The sequence below is a fragment of the Phyllostomus hastatus genome, unplaced genomic scaffold (assembly GCF_019186645.2).
Source record: "Phyllostomus hastatus isolate PE091 unplaced genomic scaffold, TTU_PhHast_1.1 phas_contig_449, whole genome shotgun sequence".
NCBI lineage: Eukaryota > Metazoa > Chordata > Mammalia > Chiroptera > Phyllostomidae > Phyllostomus > Phyllostomus hastatus.
This window is the reverse complement of record NW_025333882.1, coordinates 1087972-1102907: the sequence shown is the minus strand read 5'-3', so window position 1 is coordinate 1102907 and position 14936 is coordinate 1087972. Positions and strand designations below refer to the sequence as shown.

The 14936-nt window shown below is 35.3% G+C and overlaps 1 protein-coding gene across 1 annotated transcript in view; it reads right to left on the bottom strand.

Annotated features, from left to right (window-relative positions):
- SNTG1 (syntrophin gamma 1) overlaps nucleotides 1-14936 on the bottom strand; it is a 782410-nt gene that overhangs the window by 237312 nt on the left and 530162 nt on the right. The window contains exons 11-12 of the mRNA XM_045845038.1: nucleotides 11950-12032; nucleotides 3820-3950 (exon numbers count right to left, since the gene is read on the bottom strand). Of these exons, the coding sequence (XP_045700994.1) occupies nucleotides 3820-3950; nucleotides 11950-12032 (214 nt within the window). The remainder of the gene's footprint in view (nucleotides 1-3819; nucleotides 3951-11949; nucleotides 12033-14936) is intronic.

Below are 14936 nucleotides of genomic sequence, written 5' to 3'. Positions count from 1 at the left end.
AATTTAAGTGATTTCAAAAATATACCCAAAGAAAGGGATGAAATAAATGAATTGGTGTCCTAGGTTTCTAGTGTTTTCTGAAAAAAAAATTGAATTCTAATAAATCATGTACATTTAGTGTTATGATCTGAATGTTGGTGTCCTCCCCCATTACCAATTCATCTGTAAAATCTTAATGCTTAATGCAATTATATTAATAGGTAAGGTCTGATAGATGCTTAAGCTATAAGCCTGGATTCCTTATGAATGAGATTAGTGCCTTATCAAAGGGGCTCCAGAGAGATTCCTAGCCCCTTGCACCAAGTGAGGACACAGAGAGAAGGCACCAGCTCTGAACTAGGAAAAGAGCCTTCAACAGAGAACACAACCATGATGATGCCTTGATCTTGGACTTTAAGCATTCCGAACTATGAGAAATAAATTCCTGATCTTTGTAAGCCACCCATTCTGTTGTATTTTTGCATTGAAGCCCAAGGAATTAAGACATATAGTGTAATATTTAGGCAATAATTAAAACATAATATAAGATTCTATTAACAAATGTTCTTTCAATGACAAAATAATAGAGATGAAGAATGGATTAGTGGTTGTAAGAGATTAGGGACATGGTGGGGGAAGAGTGACACTGGCATGGTTACAGGGCAATAGGGGAATTCCAGTGGTGAAGAAACTATTCTACACACTGATGGTGTTGGTGAACACAGGGACATGCCCATGTGATAAAATGCTATAGAACTAAACACAATCATACATGAAAGCTGAATGAGTGGTGAATTTTATCAATGTCAATTTCTAAAATGTGGTATTGTATAATTCTGAAAGATGTTACCATTTGAGAAAATAGGTAATTGGTAAATGGAATCTCTTGTTTGTTAAACTGCATGAGAAATATACAATTAACTCAAGATAAAATATTTAATGATAAAAAACAAAATATAAAGTTTTAAAAGGAACACAAATATTAAAAAGGTAGATAACCCAAACATTTCAGTAATTACATTAAAAGTAAATAGACTTAATGATCCAAATAAAAAAGCTAAGATTGTTACTTTTGTTTAAAACAAAGACAAAGATGAATCCAAATACATATAGCTCAGAAGAGATATATTTCATAGATAAAGACTTAGAAGAGTTGAAAGATGAATAAAAATGTATACAATGTAAATATTAACCAGCACATAGCTGGTGTAATTATCCTATTGTTAAAAGACTTGAAAGCACAAACATTTCCAGAGATGCAGAACATTTTATAATAAAAGCTTCCTACTTTATGAAGTTTTGCAAATCCCAAATCTGTATCAATAACATAAAATTAAGTATATATAGCATGTATTGATGCAACTGAAAGAAAAAAGACATAAAGTTACTATCAGTGAGAGATTTGAATGAACCTTTCTTAATATCTAATATAATAAACAGACAAAAACATTATCAATGATACAGAAGATCAGAATACCTAGTAAACAAATCTGACCTCTTGAAATATGTAGAACATAAAATAAAAAAATATGTAGAACACTATACTAAATAAACATTTCAAGAGTATATGAAACATTTGCCAAAATTATTCATATACTGGGTAAAACCAAGGCTCAAAAATATCAAAAGATTAAAATCATTCAGCATAAATTTATACCAGAAAGCAACGATAAAAAAAGATAATTAGGAAATTCTAAAATACCTTAATATTTTACAATATACTTTAAAATAGTCCATGAGTCAAATAAGTAATAAAAGACTAGAAAATATCAGTAAATACATTTTTATTTTTTTATTGTATTTTTTCCATTACCCTTTAGTCCCTTTATAAAAACATGAATATCAATACTTGTGATCTTCCAATTCTGGCCAAGAAGGAGTAGCCCATTTTTCCAGGTGTCACCTAATACAATTAAAGAACATTGGACATAACCCAACAACAACTATAGTTTGTTGCTGAAAGATACAATGATAAAACAGACTGCCAGGGACCTCAGGACCTGAAAATGGCAAGGTGGTAAATCTCCTGGTTTTCCTCATTGTCTCTCATATATCCTAGACACATGCTCTAGAAGCCTCTTGCCAAGAAGAATCACCAACAACAAAACCAAAAAATGCTCCAAGGAAAGCTTATTGCCTATGGTTAAAAGACTGGGAGATAAGTAAACTAAAAACATTAAATCTTTTCAGTAACCTTCCCTAATCTAGGCAGACATCTATAAATAGAGACAATGTCCTCTTTCCTCCAATGTTATATAGCAGAGGTGAACAGGGGACTGGTTTCCCACCCATCCTCTAATTCTTCCACCTGGTGGTGTTCAAGGGACAAGCAGGTTGCTGATCTGCCATGTCCCACCTGAAAGAAGCAGGCAGCAGCCAATTCCTTCCCAGGGTAGTTAGTGAGGTTAATGGGCAGTTGAACCTCCATCCCCACCTGGCAGCAATTAAACTGAGGGAGGTGGTATGAGATGTGGCTAGTCAGTACTCTGCCTCCTCCAATTCTGACCATCATGACTGAACTGGGAAATGAACAACCACTCCCACCAGTCACCAGCAAGGTGGAATCAGGTGATGGGAGGTGAGGCTGGTTTTCCTCAGCTTTTCCTTCATCCCCTCAGTTCTCAACAGCATTCTGTGGTGAGCTGAGCCTTTCCCATCACCCAGGAGAAACAAAACAAGGGAAATCAGCCTTCCATGTCTACCCTCCCAGGTGGCAGCAGAGAGCAGAGTCAAGAGAGAAACTGAACTGACACCATATTTTCAGGCCCTGAAAGAAAAGAATTGTCTACCATAAATTCTATAGCCAGGGAAACTATCCTTAGGAATGAAGTTAAAATAAAGATATTCTCGAACAAAGAAAAACTAAAATAATTTGATTCCAGCAAATTCACCTTTAAGAAATGGTTATTTTTTTTTACCTTTGTGGGTAAACCTTGAAATGTCCAGCTCTGATTAGACATATTAGAAAAAAGTCTAAAAAATTAATGATCAAATGAAGGTTTGGTAAAACTGTGACTTGTGGGCTAAATCTAGCCTGTCATCTGTTTTTATAAATACAGTTTCATTGGAACAGAGACATGCCCATTCATTTATATACTGTGTGTCACAGTTTTCATTATAAAAAGGTAGAGATGAGTAGTTGGGATAGAGATGTTAGAGCCCACAAAGCCTAAAATATTTACTGTGCCATTTTTACAGAAAACTTTCTGGACCCCAAGAACTTCCATCTCAACTAACTATAAGGACAAAAAATCAAGCCAAAAAGTTTAAGGAATGGAAACAATCAAGTAAGCAGCAGAAAATCATGATTTACAATATGTACACATAATGAAGACTTTCAACAAAGTCCCAAATTAGTCCACTGAAAAAAGAAATTAATAAATTTTACACCCCCAACTTACCAAGATTAAAAAGAAAAAAACAAATTTCAAGAATGAAAAGGAAGACATCACGAGAGTCCCTACACTTATTTAAAGATAATAATCTGAGAATATTATAAACTACATAAGAATAACCTTTTGCTATTAAGTAAACTATATAGTTTCCTTAAAAAATAAAACATTGAAAAGAACACAATACAAAAATCCAATAAAACTATATCTATTAAAGAAACTGAGTCCATTACAAAGTTAGAATCAGAGTCAGGGTTATTTTTTTTCCCCACTAGATTTATAAATGTTTTACTGTACTATACACTTTTTGTCTAGTTCTTCCTACTATTAAGAATATGCTAAAAATAAGAACCATAAGGCATACTATGTTAAGAGTTTGACAAAAGGTGTATTTCAATTAACAGAAAATCAGAACTTAGAAAATCAGAAAATTGTAACAGTAACTTACCGACTCAAATCTGTCCCAGGAACATACTGAGAGAACCGACAATGAAGCAGAGGGATCAGTCTGAGATCACACCATCGCTTTTCCCATCTCAAGCCTGGAGATGTTGGCCATGAAGAACATGATAATGTGTCCTGAAAAAAATAATAACAGTCAGTATTGTTGTTTTTTTTTCCTTTGGGGGTTTTAAGCTTCTATGTCACAAATTCTTTTCATTTGAGGATATATTTTCTCCTAAATAATCAAAATATATTTACAACACTGGCTGGTGTAGCTCAGTGGATTGAGCATGGGCAGTGAACCAAAGGGTCACCAGTTCGATTCCCACTCAGGGCACATGCCCGGGTAGCGGGCCAGGTCCCCAGTACAGGGCACACAAAAGGCAACCACACATTATTTCTCTCCTTCTCTTTCTCCTTCTCTTCCCCTCTCTCTAAAAATTAATAAATAAAATCTTTAAATTGTTATATATAGATATATCTCTCTCTCTCTATATATATATATATCTACACTACCACAAGAAGAAATCTATATTTATTGACAATAAAATTGTATTTGTTATTTTCTTTTTTCAGGCCCATGCTCGATCCACTGAGCTACACCAGCCAGGGCTGTTAACTTCTTAATGAATTAAATTCTATAAGAAAGTGAAAGAGTGGGTCCCTGAGATTAAGAATGGTAGACAAATATTTTAAAATGGTATGGGAGACAGAAAAAAAATGTGTGACAGAACTGTACTCATCCACAAATGGGACAGATGAGGCAAAACTGTAATTTCAATGAACTTGAAAGTAACAAAAACAAGTTGTACTTAATTCAATTAGCCAGTATTTTCTGAGTATCCGGTAAGTACAACACACTTGTGAATGCCCCTGATTTATCAGTTACTTGCAAATATCTCTAAATATAATGAATTATCTTATAAGACAAATTTGAAAAACTACTCAAATACATATCTGTCCATTGTTTTAACTCCATGTTTATAAAACATTTATATTTTATTTTATTGTTAAATCAGATACTGCTGATTTCAAATTATATGCATTTTATGTTTTATTAGAAGTTTGGATTATTTTCTTATGTATAGAAAAGATGGGTTTGAATAAAATTTGAGCTTTAAACTTGCCATTGATTTATGCTATCATTATATGAGCTTGATTATTAAGTTTTCTTCATGACACTAGCACATGGAATAATGTTGATATTTAAGTTGGCATGGGTTGTAACAGGCCAAGGCTTAATTTTATCAGGGAACTGTTGATACTGATTTCTCTATTCTATTTCTGAATAATGAATTAGAAAGCGGTTATATTTTAATCATGTTAAAACTATTAGTATCTTATTAACCTTTTCTTTCAGATATTAATTTATTTAAAATTATTTAGGGAATAAAAATTACAAGTCCTGTTATCACTAAAGGTCAAGTGTTCTTTGGAATTATTATGTTATTTGTCTCCAATAGTGAAAATACAAAACTACTAAACCCTTAGAACAGTTTAGAACACTGAGAAGGGTGAACTAAGACCCCACAGTGTGGGGGCCCCTCCTAGTGCTTCAGTGAGCACTTTAGTTTAAGACACCAATCCTTCGATGCAAAACAGTTGCTTTTAATACTTATCTGGTGGTGGCAAAAACATGAACATAGGTTTCATATTAATCTTTTTCCTGGCCTTCATGTCAGATTTTGTAGATGATCAGCATGGAGTCATTCAGGTGACAGCACAACAAGGGGATGAAGGCTCAGACTCCAGATAAGAATCAGACCACCTGACTTCAAAATACCAATTTCCCAGTTGATTAGTCCTTTAACCTAGGAGCAGGTTATGTGAACTGTCTGTGCCTTATGGTGCCTATTTCCAAAAATAAGGCTGTCACAAGACTCCTCTAACAAAACATAAAAAACTCAAAAGTATATTTATTTTTATTTTTATTTTTAAAATATATTTTACTGATTATGCTGTTACAGTTGTCCCATTTCTCCCCCTTCACTCTCCTCCACCCTGAACACCCTATGCACCCACATTACCCCCCTTTAGTTCATGTCCATGTGTCATAAGTTCTTCAGCTTCTACCTTTCCCATACTATTCTTGCCCTCCCCATCTATGCTACTTATTCTCTGTAACTTTCCTCTGCTCTCCTACTCCTAGTCCCCTGTTGCTAACCCTCCATGTAATCTCCATTTCTGTGGTTCTGTTCTTGTTCTAGTTGTTAGCTTATTTTGTTTTTGTTTTTGTTTTAGGTGTGGCTATTCATAATTGTGAGTTTGCTGTCATTTAACTATACATGTTTTTTATCTTCCTTTTCTTAGATAAGTCCCTTTAACATTTCATAAAATAAGGGCTTGGTGATGATGAATGTCTTTAACTTGACCTTATCTGAAAAGCACTTTATCTGCCCTTCCATTCTAAATGAAAGCTTTGCTGCTGGATAGAGCAATCTGGGATGTAGGTCCTTGTCTTTCATGACTTGGAATACTTCTTTCCAGACCCTTCTTGCTTGCAAGGTCTCTTTGAGAAATCAGCTGACAGTCTGATGGGAACTCCTTTGTAGGTTACTGTCTTCTTATCTTTTGCTGCTTCTAGGATTCCTTCCTTCATTTCTACCTTGGCTAATGTAAATATGATGTGCCTTGGTGTGTTCCTCCTTGGGTCCAACTTTGGGACTCTCTGAGCTTCCTGGACTTCCTGGAAATCTATTTCCTTTTCTAGATTGGAAAAGTTCTCCTTTATTATTTGTTCAAATAACTTTTCCACTTGTTGCTCTTCCTCTTCTCCTTCTGGTACCCCTATAATTCAGATGCTGGAATGTTGAAAGATGTCCTGGAAGTTCCTAAGCTTCTCCTCATTTTTTTGAGTTCCTATTGCTTCATTCTTTTCTGTTTGGTTGTTTCTTTCTTCCTTCTGGTCCACTCCATTGATTTGAGTTCCAGTTTTCTTCCCATCACTATTGGTTCCCTGTGCAGTTTCCTTCATTTCACTTAGCATAGTCTTCATTTGTTCATCTAATTTGTGACCAAATTCAACCAATTCTGTGAGCACCCTGATCACCAGTGCTTTGAACTGTGCATCTGATAGATTGGCTATCTCTTAGTCACTTAGTTGTATTTGCTGTGGAGTTTTGATCTGTTCTTCCATTTGGACCTTTTTTTTTTGTCTTGACGTGCCAGTTATGTATGAGGGGCAGAGCCTTAGGTGTTCACCAAGGCACGACAACCCAGTTGCTGGGTTGTGATGCTGTATGTGGGGGCAGGGTCCTAGAAGGCACAATGGTGCTTGCTCCATTCTCTGTGGGACTTCAGTCCCTTCCTCTGCTTCCCCCAAGACTGGGCCTTTCTGGTGCTAATTCCCATGTGGTTGGGCTTGTGCACATTCTAGGACCCCGTGAGTCTCTCCAAGGAACTCTCCTGTGAGTCTGGGAGTGTCTCCCAGCACCTCAATGCCCATAGGGGTTTTCAAACAGTGCCCTGAGGCTCTATTTCCTGGCACTGGGACCCTGGGTTGTGCACAGTGCCTTGCTTCACTATCACCACCTTGCTGGGTCTTCTGGTTGCCACCCTGTACTTGGGGTCTGCCAATTGCCATCTGTGTGCCCATGGTCTGCCTGCTGTGGTCTTGCATGCCCGGGATGCCTTATGAGCCTGGTCCCACCACTCTTTGTGACTCAACCCGTCCTCCCAGCTGCCTGACTCCGGCCCTCCTACCAGTCTGGATGAATGGGTCTATTTTAACTAATTGGTTGTCCGACTTCCATACAGTTCAATTTTCTGTTAGTTCTGCTTGTTATTCTGTTTCTAAAGTATTGTTGTCCCTATCTTGGTTGTTTGAGGAGGCACATTGTGTCTACCTACGTCTCCATCTTGGCCGGAAATCCCAGAAAGCATTTTTAGATATCATTAGAATATTGCTTCCCCACATTTCCATGTGAAGGCACTTGAAGAAACAATCATCCTTTGTGACACACTAGGATAAACTGGTTAGGCTGCTGTGATTAGGACAGAACTAACCACAGGTATCTTAAGTGTTGTGGGTCCCACCAAGCTGTCTTAAAATTACTCCAGTTCTACAGTAGTAATTGATCCAAGTCATCCAGACAGCAAGTACAGCATCAGGACTTGCACATACCTACGTTTTTTTCTAGTTCAAGGGCCAAATCATCTATCACATCACAACATTTAATATTTATAGAGGTGAAACTATGAAAATAATTCATATTTGTATCTCAATTGTTTTATAATTTTGCTACATAAGTATAGACAAATTATTTAAATATGGCTGCTCATCTTTCTTGAAAAGCAAAATTAATATCCCTTACTTTTTATATTTATAAACAAATTGGATAGAAAATGTAAAAGAACATGAAAGACAAAGGCAATGAAATATTACCAACAATGATAATCATCAATAGATAAGTATAATGTTTTACAAATCTTATTTTATAGATTTTATAGACTGGTAGACATGGAAATGCATATGATCTTTTATATAACTTTAGTGCAGAATCTTGGTTTGGTGCCTTTAGATACCAAAGTTGTAAAATATCACTTTAAGTAAAACTTATGAATAAGCCAAACTTCAGCTATTGAACTAATCAGGATTAATATATTTCACTTTATAGATCTGTTATTTAGTAGAATACCTAGTGACTTTTGAAGATTATTTATTTTTATTTACTTTAATCATGAAAATGTAATATAAATTTGCCTTCTAGTCTTTTTCTGTTACAGCAATCTTAGAGTTATTTTAATTGTATACAAGGTAATCTAAAAACACAAATTTTTTTATGGTTTTTAAGGCCTATAACTACTTTTCAAGAGCTTTAATCTCCAATGCCAAAAATATTGTTTCCTATGTTATTTATAATATTAATGGCAAAAGTAACATTTTCATAGTATTTAAAATACTTTTGTCCCCCAAACTTAACACATTTCAAGGTGTATTGCCACAAAATAACTTTAAGGATATTTATCTCACCAAAATAGAATTGTATTGATGGCAAAATGCTGGTCTAGATTTTGTTAAGGATTTGACATAAAAAGTATTCATTAAGTATATAATTATGAAAAAATGCTTCTAAAAAACTGGCTAGATGATTTTCTGAATTTAAGTCTCCTGGTGACCATAAAGTTAATTGCTTTTCTCTAACTTGAGTAGCAAACCAATTGATTCTATACCCTAAAATGGATAATCTCAAGTCCTTAGGAGGTCTAGACTGTTTTTTTTATGTAAGATAGTAGAGCAATATTAATATATTATAAGGTTTTATTTTCCCTTATGCTTACAATGCTGTTTCAAAAAACAGAATTGGGCTTACTTACTTCAAATTTACTTCAGAGAATAATTAAGATATAGAAATTAAAACTGAAGTTACATGGACCCCAAATAGAATTGAGGATTTAGAACAGCAGATAATTAAATATTTCTCTTAACACCTTATATAACATGTGTACATTCTGTGGAAAATTTATTTTTAAATGCACACTTCCTTCCAAGTTCCTACTGTTCATTTTATTTAGTTATGGGTTAGAGGTAAACAAATGCTTGGTTTCTCCTAATTTTATAAATCTCTGAATAAAAATGTCATCCATTCTTCACATCTGCATCAAAGCTTATTCAGGATATGGAAGAGAAATACTGGAGACACTGGCTGTGTAAGGCTGTGTGATCCCATCAGGCTTGAAGGCTGACCCCTGGTGAACAACAGTCCCTCAATTTTGGTGAATTAAATTAAGTCAGTTGTATAAAAGTCTATGGTAGGTATTTACTCTGATATTAGAATGCTAATACCTATTATTCTTTTTCTTCTTATAATTAATTTGTTCCATTTGTCTATAGATCTAGATTTATCCATATATCTGAATTTTAAACTTGTTGGACCAAAATTAACATCTCCCCCTAGTACCTAGATGAGTGTTTCCACAGAATAAACTCATGGCAAATATTAATTTAATTGAAATGCACTGATTATTTCTCTTTATTTTTAATATACTTTATTTGAATTTATATTTGTCTTGATTATTATGATCTAAAATAGTAAGTACCCTCAAACTTAAAGATTGTTGACAGTGTCAAAATAATTTTAATCTTATGCTAAAAATAAAATGTGCCTCTTGAAAATAGAAAGACATTATTTCCTGTAAAAATTTTTCTGACAACTTTTAAAAAAAATGTACAGCTGAATTTGTTTGGAACGATTTTGTAATAGAATTAGTCAATGATTTTTTCCCTTTAATTATATCTTCCTAAATAGAAGCACAACACACAAAATTAATGTCATGGATTATTTTTCATATGCCAATGAAATGAGTTAAAAGTCAGAATGATTGTTACCCATAGATGTTTAACTCTGACTTCTCTACTTTTTATTGTTATAGTGTAAAAATATTACTAGTCTTCTCCAAAAAATTCTTAGACAAACTAGCTCTTCCTTCCTATCTTACCAGCAGAGCTGGCTGGGATTCTTCTGTGAATATTTTGTGAAGGGAAAGTTCTCAGGAGAAACCTGTCAGGGCTAAGGGAAGCAGGGGATGAGGCAGGGAGCAACCTGGCCATAGATATGTGCCCAGTGTGTTGGGGGGAACCTCTGCGTCATCTGCCAAGGCCCTGTAAGGGGTCCTGCCTTTATACCTCTATCACCTATCACAAGTTCCTGGCTGAAGCCACATGAGAGTAGGGGGTGGTGACCCCTGATTCCCAAAATATTTTCCTTACAAGAGGGATCAGCTGTAAATTAGATGCAGCCAACACTTACAGATACTGAGTCTACACATGCCAGCCCAGGAAAGGGACTGGATGAGCATCAAAAGTATCAGAGCATATAGACTATGAGGGAGGAGGTGAGCAAAGTAATTACTAAAGTAAGAGGTAAAGATTTGACTGGACATTGTAAGACTGGAGAATTCAGAAGGGAGCTGATGGGAACACCGAGTGTATAGATTCATCTTCTCATTAGTCAATGTTTAAGTCATTTTCCTCATTAGACCACATTTAAGATACTCAGATCTTGCCATCTTCTGAAGATTAGCATTTTAATATTAGCTCTTGTGTGACAAATATTTCTCTGACAACAAAAATTAAAAATAAAGTCAACTTAAATATTCCCAGATATGGTTAGGTTACTTGTGGAAGTAATGCTTGGTCTTGCCACGGGTCTTCAGGATAAAGATAGATAGATGATAGATGATAGAGAGATAAAGGCTTGGGGACCTCAGGCACTCAACTACATAACAACACTAGTGCAGTTAAGTATAGGGAAGGCCATTCAGACCTGAAAATGTTCAAAAGGAACATTTTGAAGTAAAATGTTGCAATTAAGTCAATTATTCCAAATGGAAGATGAAACATGTAAGTCAGAAGTAGGTATATGTCTTATATACCCCAAAATGTGGAATGAAAAAATAGAAGCCTCTTAAAGTTCTCTCTGCTAAACTTTATGTTTGTGAGCATAGTGGAAAATTGTTAGTCTTACATATAACCCGAGAGAATTATTTTGTATTTAGAATGTGTGAATGTTATAAAGTGTGAAATACATGGTTTCAAAAATATTTATAAAATTCAAATAAAACCTGTTTACTCCAAAATATAAATGAACAATTTAAAAATAACATTTTATTAAATATATATAAAATACACATACCAATTTTATCAATTATTAAATACATATATAGTTTAACATTCATTACATTTAACATAATGTATAGGTTATTTTTCCACTTTGTATATATTCCTTGGTATACATAGAAGTTGCTAAGAAATTCTTTAAAGTGAGAAATGAAATAGTCACTTTTAGCTAAATAATTTAAATAGAAAAATGGTAAAATCATGGCAAATTATTTAGAGCATGAAATTACATATAACATGCAATGTTAAAAATGATTCTAAGATGTTACACATGGCCTCTTGAAGTTAAAAGTTTCTATAGCTTATAGACTTCAGAGAAGAAGAAAATGACGTTAAAAAATAAATGACCTACTTATTTTTTCTTTCCTGGCTTGTCACACTATGTAAATCCTGAAGCAGCCAAGGATTTTAAAAAACCAAATGCAACAGCAGATATTACAAATAATAAGTATACATATTTTGGAGGGCTTATTTGTGTTAATATCCCTGTTAATGTGAACCATGCTTCAGTCTTACGGTATTGTTGGGATGATAGTTGAGGTGTAAGCCACTGTCACAAAGAGGAGACGAGGTGCCACTACTCTGGTCACTTGGTGCGCCTACAGGAAACAAAAACACAATACCCTACTGGTCAGAATGCCAAAGTGTTCTAGACTAATACATTCTACATTACTATAGTTCATTATATTCAATTATATCAAGTAAGTCAGGTAGTAAAATGAATTTTTATTTCATTTAAAGCCAGAGTTTTTCAAATAAGTAAACTGACTAAAGTTTTTGGAGCACTAAAAAGACCTGCAAAAATTGATCTTTGATTTCAGAAAAATTAGAGCTTTATAAGGAAAACAAAAAAGTAATATTTTATTTTTTTATCCAAAATAGACTATTCTTATGAACCATATTTATAATAATTAATAGTGCAGGATTTTGTTTGTCTTTATATTTCTACATAACTCATGTTTCAACCTACTTCCAAATTCTATCTTTAGATGCTGTAATTTTCCATGATGCAAAACCAATGTTTTTCTGTGGGCTCTTGGTAAATACTATAATTGGAAGTACCCTTTTGACAGAAACTACTTTTGCAAAATGCAACTAAAATCTTAAACCTACTAGTACCTATTTTTAAAACATAAATTATGTGTGTCTAAAGATTATTGTTTTTTAACTAGTTCCTTCCCCCTCTTTCCATTACTAAACCCCTCCCCTGTACCCTTGGTCACTGTCACTCTGTTCCATATTTCCATGACTGTGGTTCTACTTTGTTTGTTAGTTTATTTTGTTCATTAAATTCCTCTTATAGGTGAGGTCATATGGCATTTGTTTTTCACCAACTGGCTTATGTCACTTAACATAATATTCTCCAACTCCATCCATGCCATCACAAAACATAGGAGTTCCTTCTTTTTTTTCTGCCGTATAGTATTTCATTGTGTAAAGTACCATAGTTTTTTGACCCACTCATTTACTGATGGGCACTTAGGCTGTTTCTGGAATTAGCTATTGTAAATTGTACTGCTATGAACATTGGGGTGCATAGGTTCCTTTGAGTTAGTGTTTCAGGATTCTTAGGGTACAGTCCCAACAGTGGAATTGCTGTGTCAAAAGGCAGCTCCATTTTTAGTTTTTTGGGGAAATTCCATATTGTTTTCTAGAGTGGCTGCACCAGTCTGCATTCCCACCAACAATGTACCAGGGTTCCCTTTTTTCCACAACCTTGCCAGCACTTACTGTTTGTTGATTTAGTTGTGATGGCCATTCTGACCAGTGTGAAGTGATGTCTCATTGTAGTTTTAACTGGCATCTCTCTGATGGCTAGTGATGCTAAGCATTTTTTCATATGTCTCTGGGCCTTCTGTATGTCCTCCTTGGAGAACTGTCTGTTCAGGTCCTTTGGCCATTTTTTTAATTAGATTGTTTTTCTTCCTGGTGTGGAGTCCTGTGAGTTCTTTATATATTTTGGTTATCAAACCCTTGTCCAAGGTATCATTGGCAAATATATTCTCTCATACAGTTGGTTCCCTTTTCCCTTTGCTGATCTTTCCTTTAGCTGTGCAGCTTTCTAATTTGATGCAGTCCCATTTGTTTATTCTTTCCCTTATGTCCCTTGCTCTAGGGGACATATCAATGAAAATATTGCTGTGTGGAATGTCTGAAAATTTCCTGCCTATGCTCTCTTCAGTAATTTTGAGAAAGAAGAACAAAGTAGGGAGGATATATATATATATATATATATATATATATATATATATATATATAATCTCAATGATGTAAAAAAGTTGAGACAGGAGGGACAGAACCTCTGTGGACCAAGGGGAGATAGTGGCCACTAAGGGAGTCAGGAAAGCTACTGTAGAGCAATAAGTCCATCACCAGAAGCTGCCACTATCCCAGTGATGTCCCCTCACACTCCAGTAGCAACAAGAAGAGATGGAAGCTGAAGTGGTGGCTTTCCGATGGGCAACAGGTTTCTGAGACTCAGCTTGCCCACCACTTATATCCTCTACAGCAGGGGTATCAAACTCATTTTCACCATGGGCCACATTAGCCTCATAGTTTCCTTTAAATGGCCAAATGTAATTTTAGGACTATATAAATGTAACTACTCCTTAACCAAGGTCAAGGAGCTCTACTATGGATGTCAGTCTCCACACTTTTGTTGATGTCCATGGGCCCTTCATATAATGAACCAGATTTTAAACTAACTGAAGATTCTCTTTAGTTAAATGCCTCCAATTATACAATGTAGCACTTTTGGAGAGTTTTATTAAAGTCACTTCAAAATGGCCCAAGTGAGAAAATGAATTACAACAATGTGATAATTGAAGAACAACCCCAAAACTATTAAGTTTGACATCATAGGCAAGTATTAGTGAAATCATTAAATGATCCATCTCAGAAGCTTAAGTTTATTGCTGATATTCTAAATCAAGGTGAAAAGAACTATCATGCCTTGCAACACCCACAGTGGGTTATTCAGGAATTTAAACTTTGGATAATGAACTTCTGGCCAAGATGGAGATGTAGATAGGTAAACTTTTCCTCCTCACACAACTGCAAAAAGGACAAAAAAATATTTAAAAACAAAAAATACCCAGAACTGCCAGAAAATCGAACTGTATGGAAGTCCCACAAGCAAAGAGTTAAGGAAGAAATATCCATTCACACCAACAGGAGGGGTAGAGACCGGCAGCCAGAGTGGAGAGCACTCATGGCAAGGCAGCAGCTGGAGGACCATGTGGGCAAGGCTGCAGCTGGTGGAGTGGGCAGTCCCACATTTGCATGAAGATGATTCATGAGGAACAACAGGAGAATGAGACAGACAGAGTAACCCAGGGTTCCAGCATGGGGAAACAAAGCCTCAAAACCTCTGGCTGTAAAGACTGATGGGGGTCATGGTGGTGGAAGAAACTCCCAGCCTCACAGGACAGTTTGTTGGAGAGACCCACAGGGTCCTAGAACATACACAACCCCAACACTAGGGAATCAGCACCAGAAGGCCC